This window comes from Andrographis paniculata, unplaced genomic scaffold (assembly GCF_009805555.1).
Source record: "Andrographis paniculata isolate CXL003 unplaced genomic scaffold, ASM980555v1 Contig66END, whole genome shotgun sequence".
Taxonomy (NCBI): domain Eukaryota; kingdom Viridiplantae; phylum Streptophyta; class Magnoliopsida; order Lamiales; family Acanthaceae; genus Andrographis; species Andrographis paniculata.
In genome coordinates, this window is record NW_026137602.1 from 2,864,986 (window position 1) to 2,886,193 (window position 21,208).

General features: G+C 33.1%; 2 protein-coding genes across 4 annotated transcripts; one reads left to right on the forward strand and one right to left on the reverse strand.

Moving 5' to 3' along the window:
* Positions 1–881: 881 nt before the first annotated feature.
* LOC127263047 (mitochondrial phosphate carrier protein 3, mitochondrial-like) lies at positions 882–5,557 on the reverse strand. The gene is made up of 6 exons (XM_051291977.1): positions 4,945–5,557; positions 2,958–3,319; positions 2,814–2,857; positions 2,369–2,583; positions 2,174–2,298; positions 882–1,125 (listed from the first exon to the last, which is right to left on the reverse strand). The coding sequence occupies exons 1-6, from the start codon at positions 5,269–5,271 to the stop codon at positions 1,083–1,085; spliced, it is 1,116 nt and encodes a 371-aa protein (XP_051147934.1). The 5' UTR covers positions 5,272–5,557; the 3' UTR covers positions 882–1,082.
* Positions 5,558–7,365: 1,808 nt separating this feature from the next.
* LOC127263010 (protein transport protein Sec24-like CEF) lies at positions 7,366–20,590 on the forward strand. 3 transcript variants are annotated; one of them, XM_051291920.1, is made up of 26 exons: positions 7,366–7,526; positions 7,634–7,699; positions 7,780–8,706; positions 9,808–10,005; positions 10,197–10,271; positions 10,401–10,499; positions 11,901–12,012; positions 12,301–12,428; positions 13,171–13,290; positions 13,793–13,873; positions 14,143–14,220; positions 14,451–14,543; positions 15,516–15,570; positions 16,142–16,218; positions 16,393–16,464; positions 16,571–16,654; positions 16,835–16,954; positions 17,052–17,120; positions 17,228–17,305; positions 17,467–17,605; positions 17,695–17,862; positions 18,201–18,346; positions 18,443–18,622; positions 19,350–19,438; positions 19,522–19,553; positions 20,371–20,590. In XM_051291920.1, exons 3-26 carry the CDS (start codon positions 7,870–7,872, stop codon positions 20,475–20,477), a joined length of 3,237 nt encoding a protein of 1,078 aa, XP_051147877.1. In that variant the 5' UTR covers positions 7,366–7,526; positions 7,634–7,699; positions 7,780–7,869; the 3' UTR covers positions 20,478–20,590. The 3 variants fall into 3 exon arrangements, with proteins under 3 accessions (XP_051147877.1, XP_051147878.1, XP_051147879.1); XM_051291921.1 differs by having other exon boundaries at positions 7,832–8,706; XM_051291922.1 differs by having other exon boundaries at positions 7,838–8,706.
* The last annotated feature ends 618 nt before the right edge of the window (positions 20,591–21,208 follow it).

Consider the following 21,208-nt stretch of genomic DNA (forward strand, 5'->3'; position numbering starts at 1 on the left):
GGGTTGATGATCCGGTACTGGCCTAGGAGGGTTTTTTTTTTTTTTTTATTTGATGATGTGGCAATCCGTAATTGAATTTAAGACTCTGCAAACTAGATTCGACAAGGCAAGTTTCATTGACAAACCAATGACCTCACGGTCACAAATTCACTCTCCACACGACCGCACCACCAGGCCGTCGCCTAGGAGAGTTTTGTTATTTGGTAATGATGGTTGATGGATAAAAGATATATTGAAAAATGTGAGCAAATTAATCTCTTATTCTTCTGGAAAATTTTCAATTAGAAATTATCTATTACAAAAGTTTATATATATTATCGGATTGTTTATTTAGTGGTATGATTTTTCACAAATATTATTAAAAAATACAGTACATAGATATATTAACATAATATATAATATATATATTTTATCTATTTATAAAAAATCAATCATTTAATACAAAATATTATTTACTATGTGATTCATTGTATTCTTAAGATATAGAGTGAAAATTCTACCACTCATAATCTATTCAAATAAGTGACCAAAACTTGGATTTTTGTGTTTGTGTTTTGGTTTAAGTTTTAATTTAATTAATATTTAAAAATAATATTTTGTAAAATAAAAATAATATATTTTCATTGTAAAAAATAAGATTTGAAATCAAAACAAAACACAAAGCCTAAGTTGTACATTGGTTTACTCAGTGCACTTTCGGATAGCGCCTGGACTGCGAGTCCGTCATTAAAAAAAAAAAAGACTGCGAGTCCGTCATTAAAAAAAAAAAATGGTAAAATGTCTATGGTATCGTATAGTTTTTATTTGTTAAGTATTTGTTGCTGATTGATTGATTGATTGTACAAGAGATCACTCATAAGGTGATTAGTGGGTCTCTGATTATGCAAAAGATGATATAGTATAATAAGCTGTGCTACTATATAGTTTGTGTATGTGTATGTTCAACTAAGAGAGAGAGAAAGATAAAAAAAAAAAAAAACACTATTTGAGAGTCAAAAGAACATAAAGTATTCAAGCAAGAATGGCGTCCAACTCTATAATGGTCATTTTGTAATTTTGTTTTCCTTTTTCGGTCTGTATCTTCACTTCTTAGCAGGAGCAGGGCTGCCACCACCAGTTGTAGGCCTGAAGGAACACACACACAAACAACAATAATAATAATAATAATAATATATACTCTCTTCGACATCCAATTGTGTGTTCATTTGATCGGGCACGAATTTTAAAAAAAATATGTAAAAATATAATTTTTTTCTTTTTTTAACAACTAAAAAAAAGAAAGTGAAAATATATTTGAACGGTGGACGGAGAATTATGTTGGTTTAGTGGTTGTCATTCTCTAGTGTTTAAGTAAAAAGAAAACCTAAACAATATGCACAACAGTTTAGTGGTTGATATTGTCTAGTGTCTAGGTAAAAAAAATACTAAACAATATAGACTAAGTGGTTGACATTCCCCGAGTGTCTAACTAAAATAGAAACCTAAACAATATGTACCATGTAAATTTAGTGACTGACATTTGCCAGTGCTTGAGTAAAAAACAAAACCTAAACAACATATATTGTATAGATTTAGTGACATTCTCTAGTGTCCAACTAAAAAAGAAATCTAAACAATATGTACTATATAGATTTAGTGGTTGATATTCCCTAATTATTATAGATTAAAATTAAGATAACTAATTAATTTAATTAAAATTAAAAAAAAATTAAATTAAAAAATTTAAAATAAAATTAAAATGCTTAATCATTTTCCAAAAAAGAAAGTGACATGAAATGCGGGACGGACAAAAACGGGCAACATGAACATAGTAGGTGGGACAGAGAAAGTATGTACTATAGAGATTTAGTAGTTGACATTCCCTAATGTTGAGTAAAAAAAAAAAAAATAAAGACTAAAACAAAATATACTATGTTTAGCGATTAACATTCTCTGGTATTTGAGTAAAAAAAACTTAAACAATATGTACTATGTAGATTATAACTATGTAAACAATTATCATGTGCTTCCTTTTAATCCATTGCATAATAAATTTAAATATAATCACCAATGAATCAAGTGTTGTATTGAGTTGAAACTTGACTCATTCATATACGATTAACAAGTCAAGTTTCAAATCAAGTTCAACAAGCTGTGATCATCACATAATGAACAGAGAGTGAAGAAGACTTACAGGCCAACAAAAACTTTGAATGCATCGTAGATGCCCCATTGCGCGCCGGTGAGTGTGCCGATCATGACAATACGCAGCGGGAGGCCTCGGGTGCACAGACCCCATACTCCCAACTTTTTAATAGCCTGAGTTAAGAGAGAGGGTTTATCATTTGGTCCTGTGATTTGATTATGGGAAATGGCGGTATATACTCACATCGCCAACAGTTGCGCCTTTGGCATTGTTGAGGAAAGACACTAAGTTGTCAGCAGGATGAGAGACGACAGCGCAGAACACCCCGGCAACGTAGCCACCTGCAAAGCTAACTCCGAGCTGCAGGTTTTTGCTGCACTGGTCTTTAGGAGTTGGGATGGCGTACTTGTAGATGGCCGTGACAATGTTTTCAAAAGTCGCAAATTTCATCATTGTATCTGCAGAAAATGTAGTAATACGATCAAAGTATTGGAGCGAAGCCCGTAATTCTAGAGACGAATATTGGATCCAAAGGAAGAACTAAACAGCAACTCTTTGGATAAAAAAAATAAAAACTTTCGAACAGAGTGATTAGAGGCTATTTGGCACAATGCAAACCTAACGCGCGGATCAATTCAAGTATAACGAAAAAATGCATAAATTGGTTAAGAGTTAGTAGCGGGATTACATGGAATCTGCCGTCCCCAAAGCGGGGCGATCCCTTTGTAAAGCCTGTCGAAGACAATTCATTGTGAGAATCACTTAATATAAGTTTTTTTTTTCTTAAGCACAACCTACAATAAAAAAAATGAGTAATGAGAAAAATGTGTACCCTGCGACGCCTTCAGCTTTGACAAGTTTAGGAAATCCATCAGCCAGACCTCTAGCAAAGCCGGGCTGAGTTTGGACTCGAACCTTAACAGCTTCCAAGGGGCAGAGGGCAATATCAGCGATAACTTCGGCAGAAGCAGATCCTGCAAGGAAGATGAGGGTCTTGTATTTGACTGCATTCTCGGGGCCAGCGAGGTCGGAGTAGAATTTCTTGAAATATTCGTAGAACCCGAACTTGCAAGCTCCCTGTGCGCTGTACCCAAGCAGAGTTGGCACCCAACCCCTGAAGAAACCTTTCGCTCCTTGCTCCTTCATAAGAACTCCAAAGCCGGAGGAAATGCTCTTGTACTTTGCAGGATTGATCTGAAGGATAATGGTGAAGTGAGTAGAAATGCGAAAAGAAGCACGCCGATGGTTTTTCTTTTAAGAAACTTCAAATGGCCTTCATAATACCAATCAATGGAAATTTATGTCACAGCAATAGTTTGTAGGAAATTCGTCTGATGAGATTGAAGTTACCTAAAAAGTTGTTATTCAGCATTGATATTATCTCACAGAACTCAATTGTAAGTGTAAGAATTCAATTTAAAAATGTTACATCAGTCATTCCCAATCATTGAGCATTCATTACATTCAACTATATATTTTGCTTATATTGTATATCTATGGATGCATGAAGTTAGTAGTGTTTCGTGCCATAGAAAATAAGAACCATGAAGCTTGATAAGATAACCAACAACTTGAGAAGAACAAAATAGCTCAGATATAACTAAAAATAACCCAAACTAAAATTATACAGTATTAATTTGAACAGTAATATTTATTATTCACCTCAGGGCTTTTTTATTTTTTTATTTTGTGTTCATCTCCTCAGACATACATTTAGGTAGAGTACAATTCACATGGTGAAACAAAAAAAATCAGACTTATCTCTGACCGATTCTCTATTTTTTCTAAATTTTCTTTTAAACTTTAACTCCATTCCAACTCACCCTATTTTTTCCTCTAAAATGAATATTCCACATATATTCTTTATTTTTAAAGGATTACATAATCTTCATTCAACTTTTATCTATTTACATATTAACCTAAAAAAAATTTCAATAAATTCAAATTATTTTACTGAGATAATTTCATTACAATAATAATAATAATAATAAATTATGTTATTTAATTCTTTATGTAAAAAAATAAAATAAAAAATTAAGGTGAAATTACATATATACTAAAAAAATAATAATAATCATAGCCAAAACTCAAATATCAAGCCAAATAATAATAACAATAAATAATTATATTAAAAATACCACATATAAACTCCCAAGTTGAAGGACCAACAGGTAGATTGCAACAGTGTTCCTCCCTGTTCCTAAAAAAAAAAATGGAGGAACAGGTAGATTGCTCTAAAATTGGAGATCAAAATGGAGTCGGTTGGAGTCTTTTTTGCTGGAGTATTTCTCCAAATTTAGAGTCCCTTGGACTTGCTCTCACAATCAGAAAACAAAATAACAATGAGAAAAAAGCAAAAGAAAATAGCACAAGTCATCTAACACACTAATTAAACCAAAATTTCATTGAAATTGTAGCTCAAACTGAAATTTCACTTGCTAAAAATGTTCAAAGCTTATAAGATCACTCAACATCTTCCTCGGATGATTTACAAAGGTTCATGCAATTCATTCATCAAGTTAAAACAGATAAATGATTCCAATGTGAATGTATTATAATTACCCTGCCTCCTAACATTAATTGTTAATTCCACAGATTTATCAAGCAATACACGGCAACAGATCTATCCAATCTTTCCTATTGATGTCCTAAGCTAATCAATTGAAACTCATCGTCTCGGATAAAGGTCACATCAACAGAAGTCCAAATCCGATTTCAAAATTCAACGCAGATAGATACCCGAGCTGTGATGAGAATAATGGAAATCAATAACCAAATTATAAAAAATAAATAAGAAAAAAGAAAAAAATAAAATAAACCTGCATATTACACTTGACGAGATCGAGCGGAGTTACGGCCATGTGAGTGAGGCCACAGCTCAAAATTCCTCCAAAGGTACACGCCATATAATACGCCGGCGAAAACAGCGGTATCCTACTCTCACTAGGCGCCGGAATCATGAAATTCCCAACGATCCCCGCCGACGGCAGCGTAACCGCCGATGGATGCGACGTTCCATGCGCGTTATTCCCGCTCGCCATAAAATTCTGCTTCAAATCCATCCAACTCTTACTCGACAGCGACGACGAGTACAGAAAGTTTGGGATCAATGGTTGCTGCGATGGATCCTTGCGAGGAATAGCCATTTTCACAAGTTTCCGTCTCCTCGAAACGCTTTTCAACAATTCCACAATGTGGATGTGGAGATTGAGAGAGTAGAAACAAACACCTTACCATCCGGATTTATGGTAGAGCTCGGAGGAGGAGGAGAAGAAAGAGTAAAGGAATTAGGAACCGAAGAAATTGGAGAGGTCGGAAATGGCGGTTCCAAAGGGAACAGTTACTCCCCTGTCTTTGCGCGCTCTATTGGAAGCTATTCCAATTCGCCTTTCTATTTTTTTGGTGGGGCTCTGTATTCAAATAGCACAAAATTGGCGGGGTCAATGTATAAATATTGTAGATATCAGGGACCACAGTCAAATGCATGGAAACTTGATGGTAAAAATAATAAATTTATATAATTTAATAGTTAAACCCTTGTACATCGAGCGCTGAGATATCCTTAAATTTGAAGGTTGAGTCTTGAGTTCGATCCCGAGTGAGTCCCGGGGGTGTGCCTAAGTAGTATTTTTTATGTTAATCCATTTACTTTATGTAAATATATAAAACAAATTTATCACTATAAAAAATAAGTTTATCAATTTTAAACATATTTAATAAATATAAATCAATTTAATTTTTACTGTAATGATAAATATATACTATATTTTTTTATTCATTTGTATTTTATAAAATTTTATTGTCTACAAAATGATATACATATTGCATATATTTTATTGAGATATAATTCTAAAAATATTTAAAATACCAATAATACTACACAGATAAAAAATAATAAAATATTATTTTAACTTATTATTAATAACTTAATAGCCTACATTACCTAAAATACTGTTTATCTAACAAAAAGACTCCATCTTTCGAGGAACGGAAGGAGTATAAAACTACTTGTAGTTTGAAAAATATTTCACAGTCCTCTCTCCTTTCAAAATAGAACTGACTGTCTGGTGTTGTGAGGTTGGACTTATGACCTCGTGGGTTCAAATCTCCAACGTCTCAAGTCACCTCCCACGCATAGATACACGAAACACACTCACATAGTTTAAGACAAATTAAAATATAAAAAAATGATAATAATAATAATAATTGAATTAATTTGGAATTAAAGAAGTATTCATTTTGATTTTCCCTTCTCCTCCACTATAGATAAACCCTCGACCGAAGTTAATAGTTTCTGCAAACTAGGTTCGACAAGACAAGTCACATTAGACGAATTATGTGTGGCAGACATCGAGATTTGAATCTATGACCTCACGGTCACAAATCCATCTCCACACCACCAAACTATTTTTATAGGACCTTTCGGGTGCGCTCTGGGTAAACGCTCAATCGAACTTAATATTCTGCTAACTAGGTCCGATAAAATAAGTCACACTATGCCACCATGTCTAAAAAATAAACTTGGAGACATCGGAAGTGTTGATGTTTTCATGGCATTCATGATAATTTTAGTTTAATTTTTTTTACAATATAATTTATAATCTTCTATAAAAATTTATAGTATGTTCATCCAATCATTTAACAAATTCAAACAAAGCAAATGAAAATAACTTTATTAATAATTTATTTTACAGTTCTAATAATATTTACTTTTTTATTAAAAATAAATACTATAAAAAACAATATATATTTTGTAATATTTATGAGGATTGCGTCGAAATTGTGTGATCCTTCCCCAAACAATTTTGATATAATTTAGGACAAGTTAATTATGTACAAATATCTTCATAATCAAAACATTAATAGTACCTATTTAATTGAGTAAATTATATAACACACATTTATATTTGTATTTTAGTAAAAATGTAAAATATACATTGTAGTTTATTTATTGCGCGAAACTTCTTGCACGAAATATCCTTCTTGTCCAAATTTGATTCTAAATAAAAATTTAAATTACACAAAAGTTTTATAAAGAAAAAGGAAAAATATTTTAATTCAAATAACAATTTGTTTCTAAAAATTATAAGGGGAAGGATTAACTAATTATTTATTTATTTGTTAAAAGACATTGGTGCTATATAAGGTGTAACTCTTATTTTTGAACCAATCAGATGACGACACGTCATCACTCCATGTAATAAGAATTACACAAACAGGCAAGGAGATTTCTTAACTGATTTCACAAATACGTCTGTGACTTTGAGATCATTCGCCATTTCATCACTGTCTTGTGTTGGAGTTTTTATCTGCACTGCTTTGATTCGATCGATGAATGTTAATCGATCGAAAAACCTTCGCTTCAGAGGCTACAATACAGCCATTGCACTGTAGAATTCAGGTACTGCCAATTTCCAGGCCTCGCCTGGTTAATTTTAGAAATTACGCTTATCTGATCATGTTTGCTGGATTTTTTTATATTCAATTGCGGTTTTGTGTTTTTCTCAGATCGATATCTGGCCGGAAAGTGGCGGTTTCCGTTCGAGCTCGCCGGAATTTCGGCTGCCATCACAGGTTTTGATATTCCGCGCTTTAATTTGATCTGCCTCTTGTTCGGTCTTTAAATCTATTATGTTATTGCTTTTGATTTGTAGATTGATTAGATTGGGGTTGAATAAGCAGAAATAGTGATTTTCTTCGTTAAAGATTCAGGATTTCAATAAAACTTGATTCTAACTAGCTGAATGGAAACTCCTGGAGGGCAAAGGCCAGGGAATGTACGCCCTGGTACAAACCCTAATGCAATTGCTAATAGTATGCAAAATCTTGAGATTAATCAACAGCAATTGAGTAACCTTGGTGGTAGTGCCCCTAGACCTTCTAATCCTCCACCATTCAGCCGCCAGCCGCCGCCTTTTACTGGTGGCAGACCAGGTCCACCCCCACCCAGTGCCTTCCCCAGGAGTCATTTACCTTCTGGTCCACCTTCTCAAACTATGGGGCCTGCTAGACCCACCAGCTCTCCATTGGTTGCACAGCCTCCTCCTTTTGTATCGAGACCTGCCCCACCCGGGGCATTTCCTTCTTCACTTGCAAGGCCTTCTGCTGCTGCTGCTGCTGCTGCCCCACCTTCCGGGACTGGTCCTCGTCCAATGTCTGTTTCGTCAACCCCTCTTACATCACAGCTTTCAACTCCGCCTCAAACTGGAAATATGGTTAGCAATGGACCACCTGCATTTGCCCTAGGGGCAACACAAGGTGGGCCTCAGTTCCCTCCTGTTGGTAGTAATATGCCCAAGCCTTCAGTTGGACATCCACAGTCTCCAGTTGTGCCTCCTGGGCCGTCTTCACAGCCTCTACATCAGCGTCCTGGTTTTGGTAGTTCCTCCTTTGGTGCATCGTCGTCGATGGGACAACCAGCTCCACCATTTTCAGCTCCGGCACACACTCCATTTTCAGCCCAATCACAAACCATGCCGCTGCCTCCAGGCTCATCTCCCTTTTCACGTCCAGTTCCAGGCATGCCTCAGCCATCTAGTTCTCCTTTTGGGATGCAGGGATGGCGACAGCGGCCTCAACAGGTGAAGTTTTTAATTAAATGTTCTCTTCATGTGAAATTAGATATCATGTTTTTGGGCTAAATTAGTGTATAATTTTGGTTTGAAAAGTTTGTTGCATGTATAAAAGATATAAATGTGGTTATTTAGTTTCATATATTTTTGTATATATAAAATTATATTTAGATTTGAATAATGTAGGGTGTGTTTGTTTGCGGGTTTGGGGCTTTGAATAGCAAAATTTTGAATTGAAATAGTTATTTGATGTGATATAAATAGGTATTGATGTAAATTTTGAATATAAAATTGATTTTTAATATTATTGAAAAATAAAAGATATATATTTGATTTGATATTTTTGGAAAAAAAATTAATGAATAGTAAAATCCGGGTTGGAAATCCACAAACGAATAGAGCTGTATTGATGTATGGGCTCTATCTTTTTTTTTTGCCTTTCAATTTCTTTATTATGCAACCCTTGAAATCCCCTATTTAAATATAATATTTCTTTTTACAAAACATTACATCAAACTATTATTTAAACCGAACACTCAAATACAAAGCCAAAGTAAACAAACGCATGGTGATAATATTATAATAAATAATTGTGTAACACATACAAGTTTATATGTGTAATCTATTCTTTTTAGTATTGGTACTGACATGCTTTTGAATATGTGTCTGTATTTGATATATTAAGAAAAGTTATTATTTTGTTAATGTGTTTTCTTGAATGCTGAAAAACATCCCTAGAAGGAAACAAACACAGTCATTGCTTGTTTCTTATATTTCATTTTAACTTAATACAATCTTGAAAAGTACTGTGTTTCTTCTTTCCTTGGAATACCACAAGAACCATTGTTTGTTAGAAATCTAGTAATTTATTGGTGTGAATTTATTTAAAAGCTTGATAATTTATTGGCAAGCAACTGGTCACTCAAATACTTATTCTGAAAAGGTAGCAGTAATTGGGATCATGTGAAACAATTATGTTTAGTGCTGCATCTGCTTATCTTTTCTGTTTTGTTAATTGATAATCGATGAAATCATTCTATTTCATAAATTTTACTGTGAAAGTGCAACTACTTGGCTAGGTTTCTGTTTAAAATAAATTGTTTGGTGTAGGGTGCTCCACCACCTTTCCCTGGTCAGCAGCAGCCATATGGCATGCCATCAGGTGGACCGCCGCTTCCAAACCAATCCATGGCTTTGGGTCAAACAGGGCAGTCAAAAATTGATCCCAACCAGATACCCCGCCTGACCCCAAATTCTACTGTTATTTTTCATGAGACACGACAAGACAATCAGGCTAACCCTCCCCCGGTATGCAGTGATATTACTTGATTCAAAGTTCATATTTTTATTTATTGATGTTCTATGTTGGTTCCATTTTTTTTAGCTGAGTCTACTTTAACTGGTTTGAATGTTAGCTGAATGATATGTTCACCATTGACATGTCAACATGTTATGCTACCAATTTTTACACTGTTTATTTTATTTACTTCTTTGTCTAGCCTGCAACAAGTGATTATATAGTTAAAGATGCTGGGAATTGTAGTCCACGATACATGAGGTGTACCATAAACCAGGTTAGGTTCCAAATAAGTGTGTGTTCTTTAATTTTTTTATTTTTTATTTAGTAATTGAGTTGTAACGCTCAAAACTTTATCAATGTGTTCATATTACCACTAACAATAGCATGCTTCCTTCTTTTTTAGATTCCGTGCACTGTAGATCTTCTTTCAACATCTGCAATGCAGTTGGCTCTGCTGGTCCAGCCTTTAGCTCTTCCCCATCCATCCGAGGAACCTATCCAAGTAAACTAAAGGATTCTTTCTATTTTCTAGGATATAACGTGACAATATTTATATTTTATTATGATATCAGTGAAAAGTTTATATATTATCAGTTGAACATTTTCATTCACTTAAGATTTGTTCTTTGATAAAGTCAAAACACACAGTAAGAAGACTGGTAATATATGGCTGTTATCAGGGATGGAACTACACTAAAGCTTGGTGGGTCAATTGACCCCCAATCCAATTTTTTTATGATTTTTTTAGTATTAAAAATATTAATTTTTATGTATTTATATACAATTTGCCCCTCAAAACTATCTAAATTCATATATAATTCTGTCATTATTATTTATTTAAATTTATTAGCTAAATATTAAATAAATTATAACATTTTGCCCCCCTAAGATTTATATGCTAATTTCGTCACTGGCTGTTATGTTTAGCGGTTTTACTGTTGCCATATTATGGTTCACAGATTCATATATTGCAACTTTTAGTTTGAATTTTAAGTGATGACTTTGGAATTTGTGGGCGGTTCTTAAATCAATTTTACTCATCTTCTGAACTACAAGCTGTCCTTTTCTTTTTGCATTAACAAAAATCTAATTTGATGGGGGTGGTGATGGCTTAAGTGCAGAGTACATTTTTTTGAAAAAAAAAAATCTCATCTCAGCTCTATAGCTTGGTAAAATGAATTGCCTTAATTAATTTGTAAAATTGTTGATGCAAATGTTTTGTAATGAAATTAGAAATATTTCTGAAAGAAGCATGCATGCTGCAAAATGGATGGATCATATCAAATTGGTGCTTCTATACTTATATTAAGTTTTCATTTAATCCACACAATCTATATTGATCATTCTTATCTAGCTTGAGGGTTGAATTTAACAAGTTGTCCATGTGGCCCTTTTGACTTTAATATAACAACCACTGGATAGCAAACTCCCTCTACTCATTTTCATATATATATATATATATACATATTCTGATTTAACAATGGTTTGTACCGAAGGACAACATACAAAGTTAAAATTATCATTGGCAATGCTATGGTCAAAAGTAGCAGTTAATAATCAGAGTACCCAAGCGACATAAACTTGTTCGGGGATGAGTATTATTAAAAAAATATCACTTTATAACTGGAATATTGTTCTTGATTGTCTTCATTCAAATAATATTAATAATGATGAAAAAAGTAAAGAAATGTAGGAGCATTCAGTCTAGAGGATGGGAAATTTGGAGTTGATTTGTTTGAGAATTTTCATTCATCTAATATAGTGGATTTAGCATTTGTTATATGATTTCAGTTGGTGAGATCATTCGTGTATGCATATGCCATGAACATTTGACTTCTGTTTAGCCCCATATCATAAAACATTGAAATTTTAATGTGAAATTGATCGCTAATATGCTTGTTAGGTTGTTGATTTTGGGGAACATGGTCCAGTTCGATGTTCTCGTTGCAAAGGCTACATTAATCCTTTCATGAAGTTTATTGATCAAGGGAGACGCTTCATTTGTAACTTATGTGGTAAGAGCAACACTTTCTTTGTCTGTTTGTGAATTAGGTTATTATATTGTCCATGTAATAAGAAAGGGATCTATATTGCAATTACTATCCAATTGATGGACTATATGTTCGTTAAGGTTACATAGCACTGTCATTTCAGACAGAGTCTCAAGCTGCAATAATCGATTCTGTATGATCCATTTATTTAATTTGATTGCATTTGCTGCGGTGATTGTAATTTCTCATGCCTTCAGGAATGCATACTCTATTTTTAGTTGTCTTACTCCAAATTGTACTCTCTATTTTCAGGATTTATTGATGAAACTCCACAAGACTATAGGTGCAACTTAGGTCCAGATGGTCGCCGTAGAGATGCTGAAGAGAGGCCTGAACTATGCAGGGGAACTGTTGAATTCATTGCTACAAAGGAATATATGGTTTGTATCAAGTAATACCTAGATTTTCATTTGGTTCAACATTTGATATGGAAGATAGTTCATGTTTACTAGGAAATGCTTTAAAATACTGTAATCAGTAAGTATCTACAAGGACACCTTTTATATGATCCTTGATAATGAGGGAAGGAGGAGTTATCATACTAGTTCAGAGTAGATGATATTGAGTTTCTTATCCTTGTATTAAGTGCTGAAAATTAGTTCTAGATCATTCATGATAATATCTACTTCTAGCTTCAGTATAGGTGTAATTAGGATGGGTGAATAGAGAAAGATATGTAAAGTTTTGTGATGAGTAATGCTACTTAATCACTAACACACATATGTGTAGATATGACAATTTCACCTCTTAAATAGATATGCTAGAAGTTCCTCCTAAATTTGGTTCTGAGCCCCCAAAATCAGATATACTATATATGAAGTATTTAATTTTCGGTTGAAGTTGGTAATAGAAAGTTGTTAGAATAACTCTCCTTGTGCATTTCTTGTACTTGACAGTTGTTGATATCTTCTGCAACTTTTAGTTTCAGTATAGATATCAATTATATACAGCTCTTTATTCATGAATCTTCTGTCACCTGGTTTTCATATGGTTTTTCACAAAACATTTTCTCTAATACTACATTTTAAATTTAGAGGAAAAAAAATAGAAAATAGAAAGAGATTCAATATTTTATTATTCTTGATTATATAATTTTTGCAATCTTGTCCTATACTTTTTCAGGTGCGAGATCCAATGCCTGCTGTGTATTTCTTCCTTGTTGATGTCTCAATGCATGCCATACAAACTGGTGCTACTGCAGCAGCATGCAGTGCAATTAGCCAAGTTATATCTGATCTTCCTGTAAGTTTATTCCTTGCAGCTCCATGCAGTAACATTTATATGTGAATTCACCCAACACTTGGTTCGTTTAATTCTTGCTTTACTTATTCCTTTAAGTTGACCCAAACATCAGATATTACTTGAACTTTTGAAATCTATAGTTGTATATCTGGACTTAGAGCATCATGGTAATCCTTGTGGAAGTGTTCCTGATGTTGTTCTTTATTTATTTATTTTTGGGCAATTCTTTAGTAGTGTCTCTTCAAATCAATTACATGGTTTGCAATATTTTTTATCACCTATTGTTATCAAATTTCAAGTTTGTTTTACATTTGCTGCTGTGAACAATTGGTTATTTTCTAGAGATCATACCTTTTGATTTTGTCAACTACTTAAGAAGCTTTTCTGCAAGAGAAGCACTATTTTCATTCAAAGAAGAGAGGAAAGAATAGGGGTTTAAGGTTTTTTCCGGAAAATAGAGTTTAATATGAAAAATATGGTTTTTCTTTTCTTTTTCCTGCAGGGGGGTCCTCGAACAATGGTTGGAATAGCTACATTTGACTCTACCATCCACTTCTACAACTTAAAACGGGCTTTGCAACAGGTTGGCATAGAGTTGTTAGCCATCTTAACACTGACTGAAACTTATTATCTTGTCCTTAGGAAATGTATTTCCTTTTGTTATGTCCATTGTTGAATAATGATCACCCTTTTTATTCATGTGTGATTTTTTATTTTTTATTTTTTTTGACGCATTCTGGTATGAAAGGGCCCTGAATTCTAATTTCGATAATAACTGCAATCCTCGTATGGCTTCTGTCTCTAGTAATAGTAAGTTTTGGCTAACTCTACTATTCTTTTCTCTCCTGGCAGCCATTGATGCTTATAGTTCCTGATGTACAAGATGTCTATACTCCACTTGAAAGTGATGTTATTGTTCAACTTGCTGAGGTTGGGACATTAAACCTTTTGTTTTTTTTGCAGTTGTCTTTTTACATTTTTCCAATTTGATTTAGTAGTGGATTCCGTATCACCAAGTATTTCTTTTTCATTCGTTGTTATCTTCTTTTAAACTATCACAACTCGTTTTTTTCATGGAAGATTAAGTAACCTGTGTGAGTATATTAATACTTGTGCTAAAAGTTCTACATTTAATAGGAGGTTACCTTGTAAACCTGCAGTGCCGTGAGCATTTAGAGATGCTGCTGGAAAACATTCCTACAATGTTTCAGAATAATAGAATTGGTGATTCAGCTTTTGGTGCTGCTATAAAGGTAAGAGATCATGAGCTTCTGTGCCTATTCATATTTTTGCAACATGTCTAACAATTCAATTACTGAGATTCAGCACATCATAGAAGAAGCATATGGTATTTATCCGTAATCATAACCATGATTTGATATATTTTAAGAGGAATTTTTTTACCTCCAAAAGCACACAAATTAATTCTTTACATATAATATTTTTATATATTATTAATTGATTCCATTAAATTATCGTTATATGCCAAGAAAATATAGTCAACTTTAAACCCAAATTTCCGGCCTTTTTCACAAAGTGCAACTAAACTATTGCAGATTACATTGAAATCCCATTGAGATGTGCAATTAGTGAAATGTCATTATCTGACACCAAAAAATATTCAAAGCAATATCTTTACCCCCAAAGGAATTGACCTCAGGAATTGTTTTTGGAAAGCAGATCCATAGTCCTCCACGGCGGATGACACTAGTCTACCCTATAATCTCATTCTTACTACCAATTTTTGAGTATCATTAACCTGTGTTATCTTGTTTAACTTCTATTTTCTTTTCTTTTCTAGTATAAATTTTCTTCATCTTTAATCTCTATTTTTATGTCCATGTGTGGTAGTTTCTGTTAATGGATTATGATTTATACTAAGTATAATTTGTGCTAATTATATTTTCAAAAAATTCATTCAATAATATAAATAGTTTATGTTGTGCTGAGATTTATATGGTGCACATTATACCATGCACTTCAGCTCATGGTAGGTTGTTCTGCCATTGCATCGACAATTATGTATAGGTCTAGGCAAATGATTGAACTTCAAAATCACACATTTCTCATAAAAATCGTTCATGATGATTTTTGAGCCAGTAGTTGTCAGAGAGCCAATGGCAATTAATGTGTTCAACATCTTTTTATAATCTTACTTATGTTATGAACCAATTCAAAGTTTCCCATAATTTCTGTCTGTACTTCTTTCTTCCTTCTTACCTTAGGCTTCTTTCCTAGCAATGAAAAGTACTGGTGGCAAACTTCTTGTTTTTCAATCAGGTAAACAAACAAGTCTTTTTGTTGTTGTTGTTATAAAAAAATTGTATACGTGTATTCTCACAAGCGCCATACTTCACTTGTTCTATTGCTTGCATTATACATCTTCTGTTTAAAGCTAAAAGTTGTATAGATATGTATATGTAATATTGGAATTTTTCTTTAATTGGTACCTTCGATTCATTCAACGCCTGATATAGATGGAAAGCTTTTGAAATCTAATGTTGGCCTTATATTTGAGGTTGAAGGAGAACTGATACATTATAGATGGTTGAAATAGCTGAATCTAGAAACACTAGGATCAGGGGTGCTTTTTGTTTGGTGGTGATCAGTGGATGTTCGTGGGTATTGGAAAGGAATTGATTAGGAAGGAAGCAGCATAGCAGGATGCTAAAGATATTTAGTTGAACATTATCATTCAACATTGGTGTTGCTTTCGGATATATTTCAAAATATTTTTTGTTTTCTGTAACTTTCCCTTTTATCAACCTACAAAATAAATCTCTTTTGGAAGGAACATGCCGTACAATCTTTCACTTCATGTGTTGACGAATTTTGGAATCTAATGCAACAGTGTTGCCATCTATTGGTATTGGATCCCTTTCTGCTAGAGATGCTGAGGGCAGAAGTAGCATATCAGCTGGGGAAAAGGTACAAATCCTTCTTATTTCATTTTATTATGTTTGTATCTCTTGTGTTATACTGATTTTCCCTTTTTTAAGTCATGCGAAATTTCCCTTATGTGAATGTGACAACGCATTGAACTTCCATTACTTCAATATCCAAGATATTATTACTTGTTCTAATTCCATCCTTGGACTTCAGGAAGCTCACAAATTACTCCAACCAGTGGATAAGACACTCAAAGCCATGGCCATTGAATTTGCTGAGTATCAGGTGACATTCATTTCATTCAACAATCCATGAGTTTTGCAGAATCTAAATCTCTGTTTTTATTTTTGATATCTGTGGTCGCGTGTCATTGATTTCTGCACCTTTTCAGGTCTGTGTTGATTTGTTTCTGACAACTCAAACATATGTAGATGTGGCTTCTCTTTCTGTTGTTCCAAGAATGACTGGAGGCCAGGTACATTAATAAGTATTTGAATTCTCATACATATGATTTTCATGACTGGTTATTCGATATTTGGTTATCACATCTTATGCAACCTAATATGAATTTGGTACTTCCAATTCATTTATGTTGTTTCCCTCAGTCAGATGCCTAATCATGAGCTGCAAATATTAATGGTTTTCCTCTCTACAGGTGTACTATTACTACCCTTTTTCAGCACTTTCCGATCCTGCCAAACTTTACAATGACCTGCGGTGGAATGTCACAAGGCCACAAGGCTTTGAAGCAGTTATGCGAGTTAGATGTAGCCAGGTGAGTTTATAATAGATTGGATACGTATACTGTTATTGTTTACAAGTCAGAAGTAGTCTTTTATGAGAAATTAAAATAGTTTGTATTTTCTGATTAGGGCATTCAAGTCCAGGAATATTATGGAAACTTCTGTAGGCGCATCCCAACTGATGTGGATCTGCCCGCAGTATGTTTCAATCTGAAGCTATTACACAATTTTCCTATTAGCATCTAATTATAAAAAATATATTTCTGGCACGAGCTTTTCACCTAAATGGTTTGTTTGTTTTCAAGATTGACTGTGACAAAACATTGATGGTGTCCCTGAAGCATGATGATAAATTGCGAGAAGGGTCAGAATGCTCTTTTCAGGTATGAGCGTATATCTTACATTTCATAAAAATTTGGCCTTGATTCATAGAAAACATGTCTATAAATTACTCGGGAGAGCAATATTCTTTCTGATCATCCTTTCTCTATGTAGGAGAATATGTTGGTCATCTGATCAGCTTTATTATGTTTATGTTGTCTAGTGTGCCCTTCTTTACACCACTGTATATGGCCAAAGAAGAATCCGAGTATCAACATTATCTCTGCCCAGCACCAACATGCTAAGCAATCTGTTCCGATCTGCTGATTTAGACACACAATTTGCTTGTATCCTGAAGCAAAGTGACACTTCTACCCACTTTCTTTTCCCTGCTCTTTGTCTGTTTTCCAGTTCGATTTAAGCTAATTACTGCATTTTTCACATGTCACAGCGGCCATTGAAATTCCTTTGGCACCCCTCGCTCAAGTCAGGGAACAAGCCACAAATGTTTGCATTAGCATCTTATATTCCTACCGCAAGTTCTGCGCAACGGCTGCTACCTCTTCCGGGCAACTTATTCTGCCAGAAGCACTGAAACTGTTGCCTCTATACACCCTCGGTACCAGTCATCTCACCTAAAACCATTTGTGTCAAAAAAATTTATTTGTTGTGGAATCACTGCATCTTCTTCCATTTAACATATGTTGCAGCGTTACATTTTCCTTTTTGTGAATGCCACCTGAAACGATATCCTCCATTTTAGAAATTATTTATATTGGTGATGATTTTGTAAAGAACAAAATCCTTAATGCTTCTGCTGATTAGTTAGTTTCCTATGCATCTTCATGGAATGTGTAAACAGGGGCATTAATGCACATTCTTGTTTCTGAATTTTAATCGTGCTCATTTATGTTTCGTGACTGTTTATTTTATATTTTTCTACTCTACTACTTTCAGCTTTACTCAAATGCAATGGATTGCGTCTGGATGGACGAATTGATGACCGGGCATTTTGGATAAATTATGTTAGCCCTCTACCTATTCCTTTCATAATCCCATTGGTGTACCCTAGGATGATATCGATTCATGACCTCAATGAAAAGGTACTTATTGTGTCCCAACATGTTACATATAGAATCAGTGCTGTATATAATTTACAAGCCTCCTTTTTATTTTTATTTTTTTTCATGAAATATCAGGTGTCAGATGATCCTATTATTCCAAGCCCTATTCCACTGTCCAGTGAGCATGTTTCTGATGAGGGAATATATCTCCTTGAGAATGGAGATGACTGTTTGATTTATGCCGGTAGCTCTGTTGATAAAAATGTCTTGCAGCAGTTGTTTGGCGTTTCGGCCATTGAAGAAATCCCTATCCAGGTATTCTTCTTCCACATGTTCTTGATTAGATGCTCAGTTAAGATCTGTGACTTTTGGTCATTTTTTTCCCATTCATATACACACATTTATATACAGCCAATAGTAAATTCATTTTGTAGTAGGAGATAACCTTCCATATATACATGAATCTACTCTAAAATTCTATCCAAATCACTATATATATATATGTATGTATGTGTATGTATATATATATATTTCACAATCTGTCAAGCAGGTGCATATATGATGTTGATCGTGTCAAGCTTCTTACATAGATAGTGTATGTGATTTCCATGCACTGCCTTTGACTGTTTCCTAGTTTATCTTCAACTATCACTGCTTCTTGTATTTTTCTTGAATTAAATGGCAATCCATCTTGATATGCTCCATTGGTTCATAATATGTTAGCTATATGTATAGTATAGTAGTCTTGTTATCAAACTCTGCTCTTAATCAAAAAACTATACTTCGTTTCATGTTTCCTTGAAAATCCTCATTTTGCATTTGAAAAAAATAATTAACATGATCATGTCCACGATTTTTATGTAGTATTGTGCCCTAGAGCCCCCTTTAAATATCCCAAAATTTGATCCAAATGTTGCAATGCAGTATGACAATATACCTTGCTAATGAATCCTATTTTTCTTTTGTAAATTCTTCATTTGCTGCAATTGGCCTTCTACGTCTATACAAACCTAATCAAAATATTTTTTTGCCTGTTTCTCAGTTTATTGTTCAGCAATATGACAATCCATTGTCGAAGAAGCTAAATGCCATTCTCAATGAAATAAGGCGACAGCGCTCATCCTACCTGCGGTAACATCAATGGCCGTTGCCTATTTTTGTTCAAAAGATTCAGTTGAGCTATTCTGATCCATGAAATATTTTCTCATTTGCAGAATGAAACTTTGCAAGAAGGGAGATGTATCAGGTTAGTCTACGAGAAACTATTTTCCTATATACGCCTTAATTTTCTTGATTCTACAACACCATCCCCATAAGCCTCTTCATCATTCACCGACATTTGAGAACACCTAGAAGAAAAACTAACATAGGTTCGAAGAAATAAATGAATTATGTGAAACCATAATTGGCTGTGGTGATAATTGATCAAGTCACTTCATTCTAAAGTCATTAAGGGTGTGTTTAGATATGTTTGTTTTGGAAGTATTTTGTAATTTTATGTTGGTTTGAGAATAATAAAATCTTGAAGAGATGATAAGTATTTAATGTAATATAAATAGGTATTAGGATATGATGTTTGGAATTGAGAATTATTTTTTTTAAGGAAAAATACTTAATTGATTGATATATATATATATATATAATGATAATGAAATTATTGATGAATAATGTCAAGAAAACTTGAAAATATAATTAAATAAGTTTTGAATTGATATTTTGAATGGAAAATAAACTGTACGCAATATTTTGAATTGAAAATAGGTTTTTGACAAAGAAATAGACACTGACTGTCTTTGTTTTTAGGAAAGAAAAAATTTTTACCATAAGTTGCATAGTGAAAAATCAAATGTGGATACATAAGCCAATAGTATCTCTATTGGAATTTCGAAAATTCCCTTGTAATTATTTGCGCAATTGCGGGAAGTGTAACTAACATAATGAAAATAAAATCTAATGATATTTTGTTCTCCGATCATATTTACACTCAGATTCATTTTATTGGCAAATTATCTTCTTTTTTCTTGTGGTTGTCCTGACTTAGATCGTCTTTTTTGGTGTTGTAGGGACAATGTTCTTCTCCCACATGGTGGAAGACAAGACGCCGGGCGGGCTCTCATACGTCGAGTACCTCATACACATACACAAGCAGATTCAGAGTAGAATGGATTGAATAAGACAAGACACCAACACAAAACAATCCCAAATTAGAAAGTTTTGTATTGTCCCAAAAATGTTATTCAGCATATTAATTTGGAGAAATCATCCTTTATCTTTAGTATTTTATTGCTATGAAATTTTGACAAAAGTGGATTGCTAAATGTTCGTAATAATTCCAAGATTTGCATACTTGTTGGTGAATTATCAGTAGAGTTAGGTATACTTGAACTTCAATCTAACTTGTTTATTTACTTAATTAATCCGTAATTTGATATTTCATTTAAATAATGATTTAATGCAATCTTTTATTGAAAAAAAAAATAGTACTTTCTTGGTCGATATTTTTTTTTATCTGGTAACAATTAATATTATTATTTTAGGTAAAATTGATATTTAAAATTTCATATATTTTATAAAATTAATTTATATTAATTATAAATAAATATATATATTTTTTTATTTACTTTATTTCGTATATTTTTTTATTACTATATAATTTTAAAAATATTTAAATATATATTCTAATTATTTTAATTATATATATTAAATTTATTTTAAAACTATCAATATTATTAATTATATAATAGATAATATTATAATTTACTATTATAGTTTTTTTTTTTTACAGTTTTTTTCATTACTTTATATGTTAATGGGGTAAATTTTATCTATTAGTGAGGTAAATTTTATTTATTAGTGGGTATATACTCATTTGCTTTAAAACTCATGTCGTTATATCTTTTA